General features: G+C 37.4%; 1 protein-coding gene across 1 annotated transcript in view; it reads right to left on the bottom strand.

Moving 5' to 3' along the window:
* The window catches only part of GYS2 (glycogen synthase 2), a 52,798-nt gene that overhangs the window by 29,258 nt on the left and 4,072 nt on the right, over positions 1-19,468 (bottom strand). The window contains exons 2-5 of the mRNA XM_077870812.1: positions 13,742-13,923; positions 9,760-9,951; positions 7,320-7,502; positions 2,196-2,340 (exon numbers count right to left, since the gene is read on the bottom strand). Coding sequence (XP_077726938.1) covers positions 2,196-2,340; positions 7,320-7,502; positions 9,760-9,951; positions 13,742-13,923 — 702 coding nt within the window. The remainder of the gene's footprint in view (positions 1-2,195; positions 2,341-7,319; positions 7,503-9,759; positions 9,952-13,741; positions 13,924-19,468) is intronic.

Raw genomic sequence — 19,468 nt, 5'->3', positions numbered from 1 at the left:
AAAAGCACTAATAATGATTATTATAGTTTTCGTTTATTGATGTCTTATTATTGCTCTTAATACTCTAAACACTTTACAGTGTAACTCATTTAATCCTTGCAAGAACCAATGGAGCAGGTGTTCTTATCTGCATTTCCATAGGCACAGAGTTGTTAAGGTATCCGTCCAAGAACACAAGTGTCAGAAGTAGAATCCATGTAGTCTCCCTCCACATGTTGTGTCTTTAACCATGCTGTACACTAAACTACTTCTTAGCATCTTATTTTGACCAAAAGTGTGGGAAATGTTCTGTTCACTTGGAAAATTGGAAAGTCATGTCTTTCTTTCTAATTCCCAGAAGAGCTTACTCAAGTAGGAGGACATGTTTGGTTTTCAAGAATAATTATTAGTTTGTGACAAGAAAGATAGAGACTCTTCAGAGTACAAGATGGGAACTACCTAGTGACTTGAATACATGGGCTGCTGCATTTAGTAGCAGCAGAAACAAATTAAAATTTAAAAAGAAGCTATATAAAAAAAAAACCCGTAACACATGGCAATGGGCATTTTTGCAAAGGAGATTTGAGCTAAAATTATAAATATGCCATTGTTTTGAAGGATATTTTACAGTTAACAAGCTATCTTTTGAAATGATTCAACAAAATCAACCCAGGCTTCTTGGTCAGTTTTCTTAAAAACAAGAACAAACTGCCATTCTTCTGCTTTTTTACTAAGTAATTGGACAAATTCTATACTCCACAGCAGAGTCAATTTTAGGTTGTCAAGGTTTCTAGTGAAAGCCCTCATGTGAATAATTCCTATAGTCTTATCAGGATAGTAAACAATCCCCTCTTATAATGTATTTCTCTTTCTGAAACATTATATAGTGCTTAGTTTGTGCTAGATGCTAGTGTAATTGATAAATATTAATTTAATTTTTATAAATCTATATGAAGTAAGTTATTTTGCTATCCCAATTTTACAAGTGAAGAACTGATCTATAGAGAATTTAAGCTATTTGCACAAGAACAAGAAACTACAAAGTAACAGAGATAGGTTTTAAAACCAAGGCTACTTGGGGGCACCTGGTTGTCTTAGTCAGTTAAGCATCTGATTCTTGATTTTGGCTCAGGTCATGATCTCAGGGTCATATGATCCAGCTTAGCATCCGGCTCTGTGCTGAATGTGGAGCCTGCTTGAGACTCTCGCTCTCCCTCTGCCCCTCGCCCCGTACTCTCACTTTCTAAAATAAATAAATAAATCTATAAAATAAAATAAAACCAAAAAATTTAAGACTTTAGTTAGAGAGAGAGAGAGAGAGAAGGAGAATGTGCATATATATGCACGAATGAGGGAGGGACAGGCAAAGAGGGAGAGAAAGAAACTCTCAAGCAGATTCCCAGCTGAGCGTGGAGTCCTATCCAGGCTCCATCTCACAACCCTGAGCTGAAATCAAAATTCTTTGGCTTAACCAACTGAGCCCCCAGGCACCCCTAATTTAGCCTTTTTGCATCCCATGGAACATAAAAGAAAAATGGACACTGCCAAAAGTTTCAGAGCTGACATTTTTATTCTACAAGTGTGCATACATACTGACCCATCTGTTTAGACTCCCTCCTGTGGGAGCATTCTGATTGTCCAGAATCAGAATCAATCTTTAGGCTGGGTATCTACCTCTAGACCAATCAGCTGTGACCAAGTGATAGAATCATGTTCTAGGAACATGCCTTTCAGCATTGTAACCTCTGGTAGGTCTGGGGATAGCTCTCAGAAAAGCTTTCAAGGTCACAGGGAAGTAAAACAATAAGTTTCTACTAAATAGAATCAATGATGCAATGTCACAAGATGTAGGGCTGGAATATTCTCACACAAATTTTTGATATTTTTTTGTAATTTTGTTTCCTTAAAATAGAAAAGTTAACTTGCTTTACACACAGCAGGTCACTGTGACAACCCTAGAGCATAAGCCCATTTCTAGCATAACCCATTTATTCAACAAGCACAGACGGAACACTACTATGTTCTGGATATAGCTCAGTATTGGTTTTGCAACAGAGCTGACATTGAGAATTAAAATATGTGCAAAGATTTGGGTGGTAGCAGTGAATGTCATTTTTCCTCTATTAGTTTATACTTTTTTGTTTCAAACAAAAGTTTTAGACTCCAATGTCATTTAGGACTGAAAGGTGGGTGACGAATTCAGAGATAATAATTACCAGGCTTCCTCTTTAGCATATGTTCTGCTTCTATTGCAGTTATTTCAGATACTGTGGTGAATACATGAGCACAATGGACAGAGGCCCGCTCCATGCAATACCGGTGGTAAATCTGCCTTTCCCCAGCCTCTTTGTCTATGTTAAACTGTTAAAAAAAAAAAGAGAGAGAGAGAGAGAAAGAGAGAGAAGAGAAAAAGAAAGGAAAAAAAAAAAGAAAAGAAAAAAGGAAAGGAAAAGAAAAGAAAAGGAAGAAAAAGCAAAAACACATATACATTTGATATACATTTGCTCATACAATCAATCCTTGACAAACATGAGGGTTAGGGGCATGGACCCCTGGTGTAGTTAGAAATCCCCATTTCACTTTTGACTTCACCCAGCACTTAACTACTAATAGCCTAGTTTACAGGAAGCCTTACCAATGATAAAAAACAGTTGATTAACACATATTTTGTATGTTATGTGCATTACATACTGTATTTTTACAGTAAAGTAAGCTGGAGAACAGAAAATGTTAGTTAAGTAAATCATAAGGAAGAGACAACACATTTACAGTACTATAATATATTTATTGAAAGGATCCATATATAAATGGACCCGCACAGTTCAAACCTGTGTTGTTCAAGGACCAACTATACTGATCCTTCTACACAAGTGAAACAAAATCATATATTATACATATTGTTTTTCCTCAATTCTGTGTAAAGTTTTATAACCACAAAAAAGTAATAACTTTTTATTAAACCTATTACTAAATGCACAGTTATGCATGCTTTAAAAAGTATTATTCACTTCACTTCTGCTTCTAAACTGCTATTTAATCCCTTAAGTAAATAGTTTTACTTTGCTATAATTACATAGAATTCTTAATTTTTTGGTATTTTAATATTTACTTACCTTACATCTTACAAATATTGAGCTAATTTCTTTCCCCAAGGTCCTTATCATATTTTTCCAATAAACAAAGAAACAAAGGTGACATTAAGCTCTATATTGAAAATAAGGATAATTATTATCACTTTAATTGGCTGGTGTGTTAGATTGTGCAATCATCCACAAGATATCCTGGGTATCTTAACTTAAATTAAAAAAAAAAAACTTCAAAAACCAATAAGCCAAGCACCAAACAATTAATTAAATAGTTGGCAACAGTTGTGGGCTTTTGCCATATTGCTTAGCTGAACATTATGTCTCACATAGCTGCAGATGAAACTACCTGTGTTTAAGAGAGAAAAGTGTATAAGGTTACTCACATTATATTAGCAGGGTGCATTCTCTAATAAAGATCGTTAGAAGCTCAACACTGGATCAGGCTCTCTTCTAAGCATGTATCATATTTCATCCTTATAAACCAACTGTGGTTTGTATTTTGTCTTCATTTTATGCAGGGGAAAATTGAAGCTTGTAAAGGTTAGGAAACCTGCCCAAGATCACATTCCTATTAAGTGTCTTAGCAGAGCCCTGAACTGATACCAAATCAGGCTGACTCCAAGCTTGTGCACTCTTCTGCTTTTCTATCCTTTAGACTCCGGTTCAACCAACAAGTCAGTCCCAACGATTACTGCACCATATACTGAAATAGACTGAAAAAAAATACTGAAAAATACTCATTATATGATTCTAGAGATTACAACAAAGAAATTCCTAGAGCATTCTATCTTAACTGTAATATTGTAATATTTCTGTGAAAATGTTTGAAACATGGCTCTCTATGGCATCCATAGATCAGCTGAAGTTATCCTAAGAGCTCTATTTGACTGGTCTCATTTATTCAACCAAATCTCTCATTCAACCAACATTTGTTGAGTAATTTATTGTTTCTGTGGCCTTCAAAGAGCTTATAGATTAGTGAGAACACAGGTTAAAATTAAGTAGAAATGAGTAAGTGCCTGAGGAAAGCATAGGATCAGAGTGGGACTGATTCACACTGGCTGAGAATAGAGAAATGTATCTCTTACTATGCAAGTGTTCATATCGTCAGTATCACCTTCAGAATTTAAGACTTTCAAGGGCAAGGACCATAACTTATTAATCTTTGTACCTCCAAGTTGATTGGATGAATAAAATGGCATTTGGACCAGGACATGAAAGTTTAATTTGAGGAAGGTTATTTTGGATTGAAAAATTAGCTGCCCTAAAGAACACATATATTAAGTCAAATAGCATGTGTAGGAAATAGCATCTGATATGACTGCAGCAGTGGTATAAGAGAAGATGACAGACAAGGCTAGAAAGTTGGCCTTTGTCCTATGTACAATGAAAAGGACCGAAAAGGTTCATTTAATCATATGGTAAAGACAGCTTATGCATAGGAAAGATAACTCTGGAAAAAGTATGAAATGTTTTATGCTTAGAAAAGTGCCTGGCACATGGAAAGTGCTCAATACCTTTAGCTATTGTTACTATGATTGTTATTGGTTTTATTGTAGAGAGTAATAAGATTTCACATATGGGACAGCGTTTAACATCTAGACATTTAGAGATAAGAAAATAGGATTTCTAAATGAGTAAACCAAGTATTCAAATATTTAAGGGAAGGACAGCAGAGGCCTGGTGAACCTGTGAAAGGTCTCAATGAAGACAGGCATGTGCCTTTTCTTGGTCCCATGGTCCCCTTACCATGCAGGCCTATGGTATGCATGGCCACACCTGTGGTTTACGGCAACTCTAGGTGTTTATACATGTTGTCCACTTTTCCACATGCATATGATAGTCTGTTAAAATCTGTCTGGGGGGGGCACTTGGGTGGCTCAGTTGGTCAAGTGCCTCCCTTCAGCTCAAGTCATGATTGCAGAGTTCCAGGATTGAGCCCAGAACTCTCTCTCTCCCTCTGGTCCTCCCCCCTCCTTCGTGCATGCTGTCTCTCTCTCAAAATGAATAAGTAAAATCTTTAAAAAATTAACTATAAAATCTCTGTCCGGTAATTCCAACATATAACATATCTGGCCCTGGTTATTTTGACAATGAATCTCACTTTCCTACATTTTCATGTATCTCATTACTTTTTGTTAAATTCAGGAAAGTGTGTATAAAAGATGTTTCATGTTGCAATTAGTTTTTGAGTAAAATAATTCTACTCTTTCTCTTTTTATACAAGTTAGGTACTTTCATTCTTGTTCCTATCTCTCCCCCATATTTACTTGCCTGAACCAAAGCTTACTGCAACTGATTCTGGGACTTGCATCAAAGACTAAATTATGACTCATTTCTTATGTGGAATGTTTAAAAAGTTTTCATGCATATATATAATATACACATAATTATATTATATATTATATATTATATATTATATATTATATATTATATATTTAATTTATTATATAACATCCAAATTCTAAACCTACTGTGAGAATGGGGTGAGGAGGATCTGTAGGAAATGATTATGGGGGACTTTTCTATGAAAAATAATTATGAGTTTAACTCAAAATCACCTGGGTGGCTCAGTGGTTGAACATCTGCTTTTGGCTCAGGTTGTGATTCTGGGGTCTGGGATCAAGTCCCACATCAGGCTCCTTGTGGGGAGCCTGCTTCTCCCTCTGCCTATGTCTCAGCCTTTCTCTCTCTCTGTCTCTCACGAATAAATAAATAAATAATTTTTTAAAAAACAAATCTAGTTCCTAATTACTTGTGATCTCCTAGTAACTCTGCTGGACAGGATATTTTACTAGAATGATGGGTTGAGACTGACTCAGCTCACACATTTCAACCAGTGAAGAGCCTTAAAATGGGAAGATACATCATATTTGAAGATAAAATGGTATAAATACTAACCTTTTGTCCAAGGGATAATATTGTAATATATAACTACACACTATAATCATTTGTTACTTAGAACAACTAATATTATCTAATGAATTTTATTAGTGGTTTTTATTAATTGTTACTATATAATGGTCTTAGATGTTCTGAAGTAAAATATTTGATACGCCTCTCCAATATTTTGTCTTTCACAAAAATCAAAGTCTATTCTTTTCTAGAAAACAAGATTGCTGAGCTTACCATAGATCAGTGGCTTGACCTTACTAGTGTATCATTATCATATACTGTCAGGAAATTTCCCTTATTTGACTTTCTGATGACTTTATTTTAAATGTACAACTTATGTTTAAAATTTGACCTTTAGGTTAGACTGACCTTTTCATAGGAAAGCTCTCTTTAGGACCACATTTAACATTTGCTCTGCAAATGTTAAAGTTTGTCAGAAAGAGCTTTCCTACACTCAAAACATCTCTGGGATAGTAGAAAAGCTTTCCATTACCATTAACTAAGTGTTCATGTATTACAAACACACACACACACATATTCTGTTTCATAGAATTTTAGAACTTTTTTAAACCACAGAAATCTTTAGAAATCCACTTTCCAAATTCCTAATTTTCCTGACAGTAAACAGAACCCAAAAATGCTAAGTTCATTTGATTGGCAGTATAGATACCAAGTCTATAAAACCCTGACTTTCTGGTATTCAAATGCTTTGTTGATATCACTGACATGGTGATATAAAGGTATAATTTTATTAATATGACTTAACTGTCAGCAAATAAAAGAAAACGTCAAAACAGAATGACCTTGGTCATAAAGTTGGGCAGTCTTTTAAGATAAGGAAACCCAATTATTTGGTCACCAAGGACCCTGTTTTAAAGAACTGTCTTACTCAACCCACACATCAACTCCACCTATACATCACAGGGTTACAGGAGAAATCTGACCATCTGTTCACTTGAAAGAGAGAGGAAGACCCAGAGTTGTACGCCTAGAACACCGGGTCTAGCTGCCACTCTGAGCTGTGTGTGGATCCAGCACCCTCACAGTGTTTCCTTAGCTTCATACACGGGAGTCCAACCCACTTACACCTGCTGTGCCTCTTTGGATCTTGGCTTTACTGTTCCAAAGTAGATACACATCCAGCCTGTCACCACTACGCTCTACTGCACTCTGACGATTAAACTGCATCAACTCTCTGTCACCTCAAGGGAGGCTTTGTCATGAATGTTGATTCATTAAAAGGGCATTTCTGCCATCTGGTTGGCAGATGGAAATGTAAAGATCAATACTTCTCATCCCTCAGGTCCAAGGATCAGAAAGAAAGGTGGTTGGGTGGCGGAAGGAGGGAGGACTTTTTACCTTATCAAGATGGTTGTAGAAATCAATGTTTGCTGCACAGAGATACCTCCCAAGCAGTGTTGCATGAGTGGTAAATATTGTAGCAATGGGAAGTTTCCGAGCTCGAGAAAGGATCAGCCCAGTTCCTGCCTGCCATTCATGGAATTGGGCAATGACATGTTTCCCATCTGCATGATCTGTCACCTACATCAGAAAAGAAGCATTTAGAAGAGTTGTTGGTAAAGCTTGATCTTGACCATGGCCCACAGCATAAGGAAAGTTATCGTGCCCATAAATTTTTGCAAAATTTAAAGAGAGCTAAGCAAGAAGTATGCAGATTTAGCCAGCAGAATAGTTTTATAGGATTTAGCTGCATGTTCAAAAAGCCCACATATTTTTTTGGCATAATCCTCCCTTTCGGTAATGAATCAGATTTATTTTTGTAACCACAGAGGGGCCTAAGAGAACAAATGCACAGTAGGCACTCAATAAATATTCGTTGAATGGATGAATGGATAATAGCAATAATATCCTTGAAGATAACACTGAGCAGCCGAATCACTGGGCACTACCTACTTAGAAACTTCTTTTGAAATAAACAATAAATGACTTCATGTTTTAAGTCAGTCTTATTTGGATTCTCTGTTCTTTGAAGCCAAAAGCACTTTAATATACTATTTTAAGAAAATGGAAATGGGTAGAAGGTTAATGATTTGCTTAGAGGCAAATCCTATTTTAGTAACATGCCGAGGACCCAGGTCTAATCCCAGTCTAGTTCTAAAACTAGACGGGGCATCAGTTTCCCTGCCTCAAAGTTACCTTGTTTCACCCTTACAGAAATTTAATATTTGCATTTCACTACCTTTATGACTGCCTGTTTCCTCAATGAGGGAGCAGAACTGATAATGCAAAACATGCACATTTAGAGAGACTGAGCAGAGAATTGGGAAATGGAGAGTCCACCCAAGAAGGCAGTTCTCGCACTGAGAGGACATCGGTGTCACTTGGAAGGCTGGTCAAGCACAGGTATCTGAGTCCCATTGCCAGATGATCTAATTCTGGGCTGGGGACAGGAGTTTGTATGTCTTTTAAGTTTGCAGCCAATGCTGCTGGTGGTGGCCTATGGAAATACTCTGTGAAAACCACCGACTTAGGCTGGACCTTTGTAGTTTAAAATACCTACTCTTGAAAAAGTTCCTTACAGTAATTAACAGTTGCACAGATCAGTGGTAGCCGAGAGATGACAGCAAAAATAAGGCTTGCCCAAGTGCCTTAGATTTTTGTCAATGTCTTTATTTGCCATTTGAATAAAAAAAAATTCTGTTTCTGTAATAGCTTTACTTCAGAGAACATTGGGGCTTTCACTTTCTTGCTTCTCTCTTCTCTAGATTCCTTTAGCAGAAAGGATGAGAACAGACACACACACACATACAAGCACACGCATGAACATATACATGCACGCACACATGCACACACAGGCTGGCCTCAGCCCTGGGGGTAGTGGCTCAGGGAGGCAGTTTGCAGAAGAAAAATTAGTTCCACCGACCAATGCTAAAACAAGACTGCTTATTGCCATTAATCCAGATCTTGTTAGCACCCTCACCCTGTTCTCCTATTCTGTCACCAAAACAAGGTAATGTTACTGCCCCTTCACCTTTCCCTTCACCTTAAGGCAGCCTTTTGTGACTATTGAATATGGCTTCATCAGCAAGAAAGGGTGGTCAAGGGGACACACTGCCAACATATAGTTCTGTGATTTATCCTTAGACTATATCCTCACTTTGCTAAGGATGCTCTTCCCTCACCATCTGATTTTTAAGTTAGGCATAATCATTTTGAGGTAATGCAAGAAATGCAAAGAAATCTTTCTGCCATGCTTTGAGAACTTGAGAGCACAGGCTTGGTTCATTTCACAAGAATTGGTACCTAAAGCTCTTGGGACTTGGGTGGACTTGGGGAGGTTTGTTTTTTTTTGGGGGGGGGGGTATTTCACTGCTAACAGATCCTTCACAACTAAGGAGATCACTTCAACCCTTAGAAAATGATGAAAATATACAAAAGCCACTGCAGTAGCACAAGTACCCATGCATAAACAACACCAAATATTTCAAGCTATTTTTTACTCCCATAAGTCTAGAATTCATGTGCATAGTGCATGATGTATACTGTTTTTTGCTTGTATATATATTACTTTCTATGTATCAGGCAATATAATGGGTTGTTTTATTCTATTTAAATCTGACATGTGGTACATGCTAATAAGCACGATTATTAACCTGTTCCAAAGGCTAGTATTTAGTTAGAGGAAGGCTGAATATTTCCTCAGATTCTTTTGAAGTGTATTAGGACAATCATAATGACGTCATCTTACTTAGCTTAATCTAAAAATCACAGAATCATTGCTGGGCACAGAGCACAATTATGCTTCTCCTCTATTGTATGTCTATACAATAAACTGTACCTCTTTTAAGAACCAGGCAGTTAAAGATCCAAATATTAGCATATCGTTGGCTTCTCGGTCATGATAAGGGATGCCGACACTGCATGCTTCCCAGAGGTCACCCTTCCACCTGTCCAGGTTCCAAGCCGAATAGCCTATGTCAAATAGCACCACGTAAGGACTCCCTTCTATCAGCCATCTTCCAAAGTGCACCTGCCATATTAAAGAACATACAGCTTTGCAGTTATACCAGGGAGAAAAAGGTATTTGTGCTTAGAGTAGATAAACTTTATTTAGAACTCAACAGCAGACAGTGCAAACTATACAGGGAAATGTAGTGGTAACACAAAGCATCTGATATTTGAGCCTGAAGATGGAATGGGCTTGCATCCATTCATCTAAACTTCCAAATTCTTATCTTTCATTAAATTTGGTCATTTTAAAGATGAAGTATCTAGATCTCTGTAATCTCTGCCCTTCTCTTTCTCCTGTGACCTTGAGCTCATGGTTTTAAGATTTAATATCATGGTCTATGTTTTTATGATAGAGTACTAAGGTGAACTACTCTGTATCTTCAACTTGCAGTTGGATATAATGTCTACAATGTTACTTATTTTACTTTATACTAGAAAAATCTGCTAGAAATATCTGTTTCTATAATATTCCATGCTAGAAAAATCTGTTTCTATAAACAAACGTAAATGATCCTCTCATTCCTCCTATAAAAAAAAAAAAAAGTGACATAAAGTGTTTCCCAACATGGTTGCTGCCAGGTGTCCTAACTAAATATATTGCCCAAGATAACTGTATCTCTTTAATCTAGCAGCTCAAAGTCTAATCCTGTTTTATTTTCAAATTGAATTTTTATTCCTATTTTATCTTGTGCAAATTTTAATGTATTGGCTATCTCACTTTTTTTCTAATCGTAATTATATAATCACTTGTATATGTAAGTTTTAACTTTCTTTTTGGCCTCTATTTTTTCTGAATGAGTAATTTACTCATTCTTTTGTCTTAACTTTTATTCTATGTTTATTCTCCTATTACATGGTATGCATCTCCATAAATTCGCTTCAAACCCTTGGAAGCTGGCAAAAACTAAGAGCCCTTCATTGGGTACCCAGGCCTCTTTAGTAAACTGGACGTGTCCACATTGCTTAGTCATTGACCCTGTGACTTCTGAATCCGGGGAGCTTACAAGCCCATTTGATCATCACTCTCTTCCATAAGACTCAGAAATGCATGATGGTATCTCTCCCATCTAGCCTTGGACAACTCTGAAAGACCCCATTAACTGTCAGTTGCTTTCATTGTAATGAGTATTTATCATGGGACTCTTCTCTTCTCAGACTGAGTTTTCCTTTTCAATTGTTTTCTCTTTAGGACATTCCTTGATTTATGTATTCATTCAATGAATAGTTGCTGACTCCTAATATATGATATATAATACAATGAGCTGAGATCATAGAGAAGGATTAACATTAGAGAATATAAGCTAGCTTGTTCTGACTTCCATTGAGTCCTTGGCTGTGACATGGAAAAATCCTTACACCAGAAATCCATTTAGAACCATGAGACTTGGGCAGCCCCGGTGGCTCAGCGGTTTAGTGCCGCCTTCAGGCCAGGGTGTGATCTTGGGGTCCTGCGATCGGGTCCCACGTCCAGCTCCCTGCGTGGAGCCTGCTTCTCTCTCTGCCTGTGTCTCTGCCTCTGTGTGTGTGTGTGTGTGTCTCTCATGAATGAATAAATAAAATATTAAAAAAAAAAGATTTAGAACCTTGAGACTTGTCACACCATTATGACTTTCATCTCCCTCTTCTTTCATGAGAGCTTCAAATGTAAGCCCCTTCCAAAGACTCATTCTTTCATCCTGATAGTACAACATGCATCCCTCTCTTACTTTTCTATGTTCTCTACACTACACTCACTATAATTTATTTTCCTGGTGTTCTCTGGGACCTCAAGTTCCCTTTATTTAAATCTTCTGCATCTTAAACTTTGCATATACCATCTTAAACTTTGCATATTTGTAAATCCTGCTACTCATATAGACATCTCAATGAAGGCTCCTTATTTTTTCACCCCCAGAAACTATATTCCTGGGATGAGTATGAAGGAAGTTTGGATCTTTTAAAATCACACTGAAACTTATTTGTGTATAAAGACATTTTTGGAACTTGGTAGTATATTTGGATACTACCTTTCCTTATTCTACTAATCATCTGGCTACCTTTCCACCTTTTTGGGGACAACTTCAGAATCCAGGTTTTTATCCCACACACTTATGTCATAGTTTTCTGACTTTATTGACTTCAAAAAACTTCATGTCCATGACATTCCAGCTACCCATGTTCATGGCTGCATTATTATCCTTGTCAAAACCCAAACTGTTCCTCCCCTGAAATATTCAATCTTAGAATTCTATTCCTTGACCACAACGTCAATGCCCCACTTCTCTTACTCTGTTTCCCCGAGGGTATATACTATTTCCTTTTTCTCTTCAAGATCTCCAGTTCCTATCTCTTCATTTTTTCTCTACATCATCTCCTCCTTTCTGGGTTTGCTTCCTTTCTTATCCATTTCAGACACACTGTCCATCAATTCAATCATTAATTCAGTCAATCACATAGTCACCTCCAGGACTGATGCCACCTAGCCCTGTTTTCTGTTTGAGTGACAGGAGGAAGAAAAATCCTCTCGGTAGTGCTTTAGATTGTGTTCCCTTTCCACTTCTCAATGATCTTTCTCTCTTTGTCCATTTCTTTCGAACTTTTGACTTCTTCCTATCTGCCGGGTATTTCCTTTTGGCATCTAAATGCGATCAGATCTCACATTTAATGAAACACTACTTCTCAAAACAATATCACTCCCAAACTGCTTATCTTTTTTCTTCATAGAAAAATATCATTGCCACAACTTCTGTACCTTTTTCCTAATTGTTCACTCATTCCTAAACCTACTGCAATCTGACTTAACCCTCTTCTCCCTAGAGGCTGTATTTAGCAAGATTGCCATGAATAACCTGAATATTGCTAAACTCAATTGGCTTTAGTTAAATCCTTCATTGACTTAATCCCTCCTTTATACTTGAAACTCTCTTCCCTTGTTTTGACCTATAACTATTATGATAGCAACAGATTACCACAGACCTAGTGGTTTAAAACAACACAGATTTATGATCTTTCAGGTTTGGGAGTCAATAATCTGAAATGGGTCTTTTGGGTTAAAATCAACATACTGGCAGAGTCACAGTCTATCTGTAGTCCTTTGGGGAATCTGTTTCTGGCCTTTTCCAGCTTCTAAAGATTACCTGCATTCCTTGGTTTGTGGCCTCTTCCTCCATCTTCAAAGCTCATCAGGCCAACTTCTGCTTCCATTGGCACATCTTCTTTTTGATTCTAACTCACCTGCCTCTCTTTTATAAAGACCCCTGTGATTACACTGGGCCCACCTAGATAATCCAGAATAATCTGTTCACCTTGCAATTCAAATCTACAAAATCTTTTTGTTATATAAGGTAACATATGCACAGGTTCTGAGGATTAGGACTTGCCCACTCTTGATTCTGCATGACTGACTATGTTTCTACTTTCGCAACCTCTGAGTTTTTTATTTTAATGTAGATGTTCTAACATGTTGACATTCCTGAAGGTTTGACTCAATACATTTGCTCTTAATCAATAAACTTCCACTGAATGCTGTTATCAATACCCATAATGTCAACTAAAATTTAAAGACAAATGACTTTCCCCAAAACATTTCTATCCTCTACCTTCTGCTGAACTCCAAACCTGTTATCCTATTAGACACTTCTTGATGGTTTTCACAAGATGCTTCAAGTCTAACCTATTTACAAACAAGTTCATTACCTTTCTCACAAACCTGCTCCTTTTCCCTAGGTAGATAAATAATCTTCCATTGTGAGTTCATGTAAATGGTGCTCTATTCTTCCGTAACAGTGTCCTAGGTCTTGCTGAGTGGAGTGTCAATCAGTAGCCCTTACCTGGCAGCCATGTTTATTCATTGTGTCCACAGCTCTTCTAACAGCATCATTTATAGGTTCACACTGTTCCACCTGAGTCTTCATATTATGCTCAAAATATGGGCCAATCAGAAAATAATTGTCTCCCCATTCATCTGCTGTGGTTTTGGCCTTTGTCTGAATCACAGTATAGATGCCACCAACTGTTAAAAAGAAAAGGTTCCATTTATCATTCAGGTTAGTATTTCACTTTAAGTGATGAGGCATGGAAATGCGTTCTCATTTTTAAGTTAGCATTTAGGATTTATCAAGCACAAGGGTTTATTTAACTTTATAAAAGAAATCTTTTTAAAGATTTTATTTATTTTTTCATCGGAGACATACAGAGAGAGGCAGAGACATAGGCAGAGGGAGAAGCAGGCTCCCTATAGGGAGCCTGATGTGGGACTCGATCCCAGGACCCCAGGATCATGACCTGAGCCAAAGGCAGATGCTTAACTGACTAAGCCACCCAGGCACTCCTCTAAAAGAAGCTTTTTAAAGGACACACAAATAGTAACTATTTGGTTTAATTCATGCATATTTTAAAGCCTTTTCTGGGTGCATATCATAGAGCAGCAGGTTGACAGCAGCCGAGAAATACAAACATTTCAAGGCAATCTGACAAGATGACTGTAGTAAAGCAGAACTTGGCTTGAAGGTCTATCTACACTGAAGTGTCAAAGTTGGCTCCAACAGCCATTGTCAAGACACACACTCAGCAACTGTAGTCACCTTTTACTCCTTCTCCTACACTGCTCCAAGAGGGGGTTGGGGTATGTTCAAGTAATAGCCACTGTTGAAATTATGAATAAGTCTTTCAAGCTAAAGAGCCACTTACCCTGGAAGGTACCCAACAAGGTACCTTTTGACAAGAGAAAAGAGGTGATAGCATTTAATAGGGGAATACTTGGCCCAACCCTCATGTCAAGCCCAGTGACTCACATACAAATTTTCATGTGGTCTTTCATTTTTCCCCCTCTGGCATTGCTCCCATGACTTTTGAAACACAGAGCTAGGGGCGCCTGGGTGGCTCAGTCAGTTAGATGTCTCCCTTTGGCTTGGAATGTGATCCCAGAGTCCTGGGATTGAGCCCCATGTTGGGCTCCCTGCTCAATGGAGAGCCTTCATCTCCTTCTCCCTCTGCTGCTCCCTCTGCTTGTGCTTGCTCTCTCTCTCTCTGTAAAATAAATAAATAAATTTTTTAAAAAAATAAAACACAGAGCCAAAAAATACGTATACTCTAGAAAAACATGGATACTCTGGATTCAGCATGTCTACATCTAGAAAATCATTCGGGGAAATAAGAATGCTAAAAGATATGTGTATTAGGATATTTATGGAAGCATTTTCATACTGAAAAATTTGGAACAACTTAAATTGAACTAGTTAACTCAATCTAAGGCTCCATTAGCTCATCTGTTCAGCGGGAATAAAATATTACTTAGTTTAGGGGCAAAAGGCAGGTTGTAGCAGCAGTATCACAGACTAGGGCTCATTGAAAAGGTGGTATTTGAGTAAGTATTTAAAAGGGTGAAGAAATGAGGCAAGCAGCTATCATGGGGAAGAACTTTTTAGGCAAAGAGTAGAGTTAGAGCCACGATCCTAAGTTGAAAGCATAGCGTGCAAGTGGAGAGTAATAGGCATTTAAAAGGAAAGGTTTGAGAGGCCACAGCTAGGCAGGAGGACCAAGGAGAAGAAGACCTCAGTAAACTTAGGGAGGATATCTTGTGCTGGCTCTAAGCAACCATCTTGTGTGAGAATATGAAAATGGTCTGAATCAATTTCTTGAGCAATTCTCAGTCCATGGGCAATAGGTGAGAAAACAACTCAAGAAATGCTGTGTGAAATTCCAGAGCCAAACAGATCCTGGCACCAATCTTTATTTCCGTTTCCTAGAGTGATTTTATTACTTGTGTATTAAAAAAAAAAAAGGTTCCCATTTTTACTATGAGTTTTCATAAGTTATTTCAATTCATCAGGATATATAGGTCGATAGCAATTGCATCTCTTACATTGTTTCAGTAATTTAGGCTTTATTTTATTTTATTTTTTTTAAGATTTATTTATTCAGAGAGAGCACGAGAGAGGCAGAGACACAGGCAGAGGGAGAAGCAGGCATCATACAGAGAGCCTGATGTGGGACTTGATCCAGGGTCTCCAGGATCACACCCCGGGCTGCAGGCGGCGCTAAACCGCTGGGCCACCAGGGCTGCCCAGTAATTTAGGCTTTAAATAGTAAGTCATACCAATAATCACAATCTATGGCCAAAAGCTAGAATTTGCCATCTGCAAATTTTTTGTTAAGCCCAAACCACTCAAAATATACTTTGTGATAAATTGCTATTTAAGAGATAAGCCACAAAATGCAAATGTTGGCACTATTATATAAGTAACAAGATTCATTAATTCATAAAATGGTAGAGCTAATATAACTCACAACATGTAATTATTACATGCAAACAATTTTAACATGAGCCTACATAAACTTACCATCTTTAAGAAGTTCATGTCTAAGAAAAGACTTTGTGATTATGGAAAATTTAAAGAAACTTAAAACTATCACTTGAACAAAGAACGATAAGAACATTCAATCACAACTCAGATGGCAGGTGATGAGAGTAGCATGGGACATGTGAAGATGATTTGTAAACCCTGCAAGCAGAGGCTTCTAGACTAGACCAGGACAAACGTGACTCACGCAATCAATAATGAATCCGAGGCTACATAAATTGATGCCAGCATGCCTAATATGCCTAATATTTCTCCAAATTCCAGAAAATTTTATGAACTGTCAAAACCATTTGTTGAGGAAAACAAATTTAGAGAAATAATTTGCAAGAACAATCAAAAGATTTTTCTTTAAAGTATATATGAGTCACATCTTAGCAACATATTTAAACATATATAAGCTTTATTCATACTTACTATCCATGCAAAGGGAAAATTTTCAAATAATTTCTTCTGTAGACTTATTTCCTTCACCTTTATCTTATCAGGGGGTTATGTTACCAGATTCTGATGGCACATATTTATATTGCCTGATTCACATTTCTATTCTTAAAACTCTTTTATTTGCAACTATGTATGTTGCCCAGAGATCTTAGGACATCCTTGTTTGTTAAACTATGTGTTTCAAATTCAAATACACTTGAGTAAATGCAAACACATTTTTATTTGCTGAAGGACAAAAAGGAGAAGAGAAATTTTTTACTCAAAAAAAAAAAAAAGAATGATTAGATGTGGAAATTGAAATGCAAAGTTAAACACTGTTGGTTAATTCGCTTCTTCTTTTCCCCATTTGAGGCCTTCAAACTTGATAGAGATAGTCCCCAGCTAGCCTTAGAGTGTTCATAAATACTATGGATACATTCTTTCAGTCTATCAGGAATAAAAACATAAAATTTTTAAAAAGAGTCAATCCTATATTGGTTGAGGCCTAATGGTAAATGAATCATTCCCCCCTAGACTCCTTCATGTACAGACTTTTTGGGAGGAGATCATCTTACCACTACTTCATATGCAAGCTCCATTTTATGTTCTTTCTGTCCTCCCCATATTTGTATGCCAACTACTTGCCCTTAGCATTTAACTTTGTCTGGATACCAAACTTACCCCAATCTCCTCTCCTGGCATGCTAATCATAGGTAAAATGGCATAGAAATAGGGTCATTCCTATTTTCAAATTTGGAATATAAGCCAGAGGTTCCCCAACACATATTTTTTAATGAATTATTGTTTTACCAGTGTAGGTCATTGAATTTGGACTTGCCCTTCACTTTCAAACATGTACTTTGTATCTTATTGATCTATATTTTCCTGCAACTGCATGGGAGCTATCTTTAGTGTGAGGGCAAAGTATCAGGCCTTTCATAAGAAAGAAAAGATGAGGTCCCATGGCATATGCCATGGAGATAGCAAAAACCTCAAGTTTTCATCTAGAAACACTGCTGATATTGCTAAAATCAGGATTCCAAAGCAGTATAGAATGTGGATACCAGCCAAAATAAGGCTACACACACACACACACACACACACACACACACACGTATATACATATATCCTCATGCACTCACATACATATAATATATTATAATACATATAATATATTGTGTATTATTCTAAATATATATTATGTATAGCAAGGATATACAGTTGACCCTTGAACAATGTGGTGGTTAGGGGTGCCAACACCGCATGCAGTCTAAAATCCACATACAAGTTTTGACTCCCCAAAAACTTCACTTCTAATAGCCTACTATTGATCCGAAACCTTACTGATAACAGAAACAACACATGTGTGTATGCTATATGTATTTTATACTGTCTTCTTACAATAAAATAAGCTCGGAAAAGAAATTTTTTTAAGATTTATTTATTTATTTATGATAGACATAGAGAGAGAGAGAGAGGCAGAGACACAGGAGGAGGGAGAAGCAGGCTCCATGCAGGGAATCTGATGTTGGGACTCGATCCCGGGACTCCAGGATAGCGCCCTGGGCCAAAGGTAGGCATTAAACTGCTGAGTCACCCAGGGATCCCCGGAAAAGAAAATGTTGTTTAAGAAATCATGAAGCAGAGAAAATACATTTACAGTACTGTATTTATTGAAAAAAATCTGCATATAAGTGGACCCATTCACTTCATAATTGAGTTGTTCAAGGGTTGACTATATTTTATATATAAACTGGGATAATCATCACTTTTTCAAATGCTTAAAAGTTGCAGAATTGGGAAGTTATATGACTTCAGTGTACAGAGCTACTAATCTGGCCCTCCTGTCTCAAGGAGGCAGAACAGCAGAACAGTGGTAGTCATTTTACCGTTAGACATCATTCTCTGAGGTAGCAAACCTGATAAGAAAGACTAAATGTTACTACTGGCAAAAATGGTCAACAAATGTTTATGTGTCTAGAGCTTTGCTGGGTCTGTGATTCAAAATGAAGCATCTGCAGTCTTGGGCAGTGGGAGATGACATACTTAAAGCAAAACTATAGATACCTCCCACCCTGATTATACCACAGTGGTAACTCTAGATGTTTTAGACAGGAGGGGCTCAGACATGGTAATTTGGATGAAAAAGAAATGAAGAGACTAGTGCTCATCTTGAAGATATGTGTGTACCAAGTATGGGTTTTGCATAGATTATGTTTCATGTGGTGAAGCTTGGGATGCCACTGACATGGCCACCACTTATTCATGCCAGGCAAAGGAAACTTGACCCCTACTTACTGTAACCCCGATCCATATCTTTCCCCACTCTTGGCTTTTGCATTTAAAAACAGAAGGATGGAATTGCTCAAAGTGAAAGGCAGTATGAAAATGAATGATCCAACTTCTTCATTTGATGAATGAATTTTATGAAGAAATAATCATAAGCTAACACCTACAAGGCATTTACTAAGTGTGGGGCACTGTTCTAAGAGATTTACAGTTGACATTTCTTTTAGTTTTCACAACCCCATTATAGGTAGGTGCTATTATTATCTTCATTTTTAAATAAAGAAACTGAGGCACATAGAGGCTGTGAGACCCATCCAACATCATACAGGTAATGATGGAGTTGGGATTCCAGTCCCCAAAGTCTGACCCCAGAGTCCACAGGCTGTAGACAGCAAGACTGCAAGTAACTATCTGGAGTAAAGTATTCATAGATTTTTAAGAGTGGTAGGTGGGAGGGTCAGAGGGAGAAAATGAGTGGTATCACGG

This window comes from Canis aureus, chromosome 25 (genome assembly GCF_053574225.1).
Source record: "Canis aureus isolate CA01 chromosome 25, VMU_Caureus_v.1.0, whole genome shotgun sequence".
Classification (NCBI taxonomy): Eukaryota; Metazoa; Chordata; class Mammalia; order Carnivora; family Canidae; genus Canis; species Canis aureus.
The sequence above is the reverse complement of the archived record's forward strand: the minus strand, read 5'-3'. Positions and strand labels throughout refer to the sequence as shown.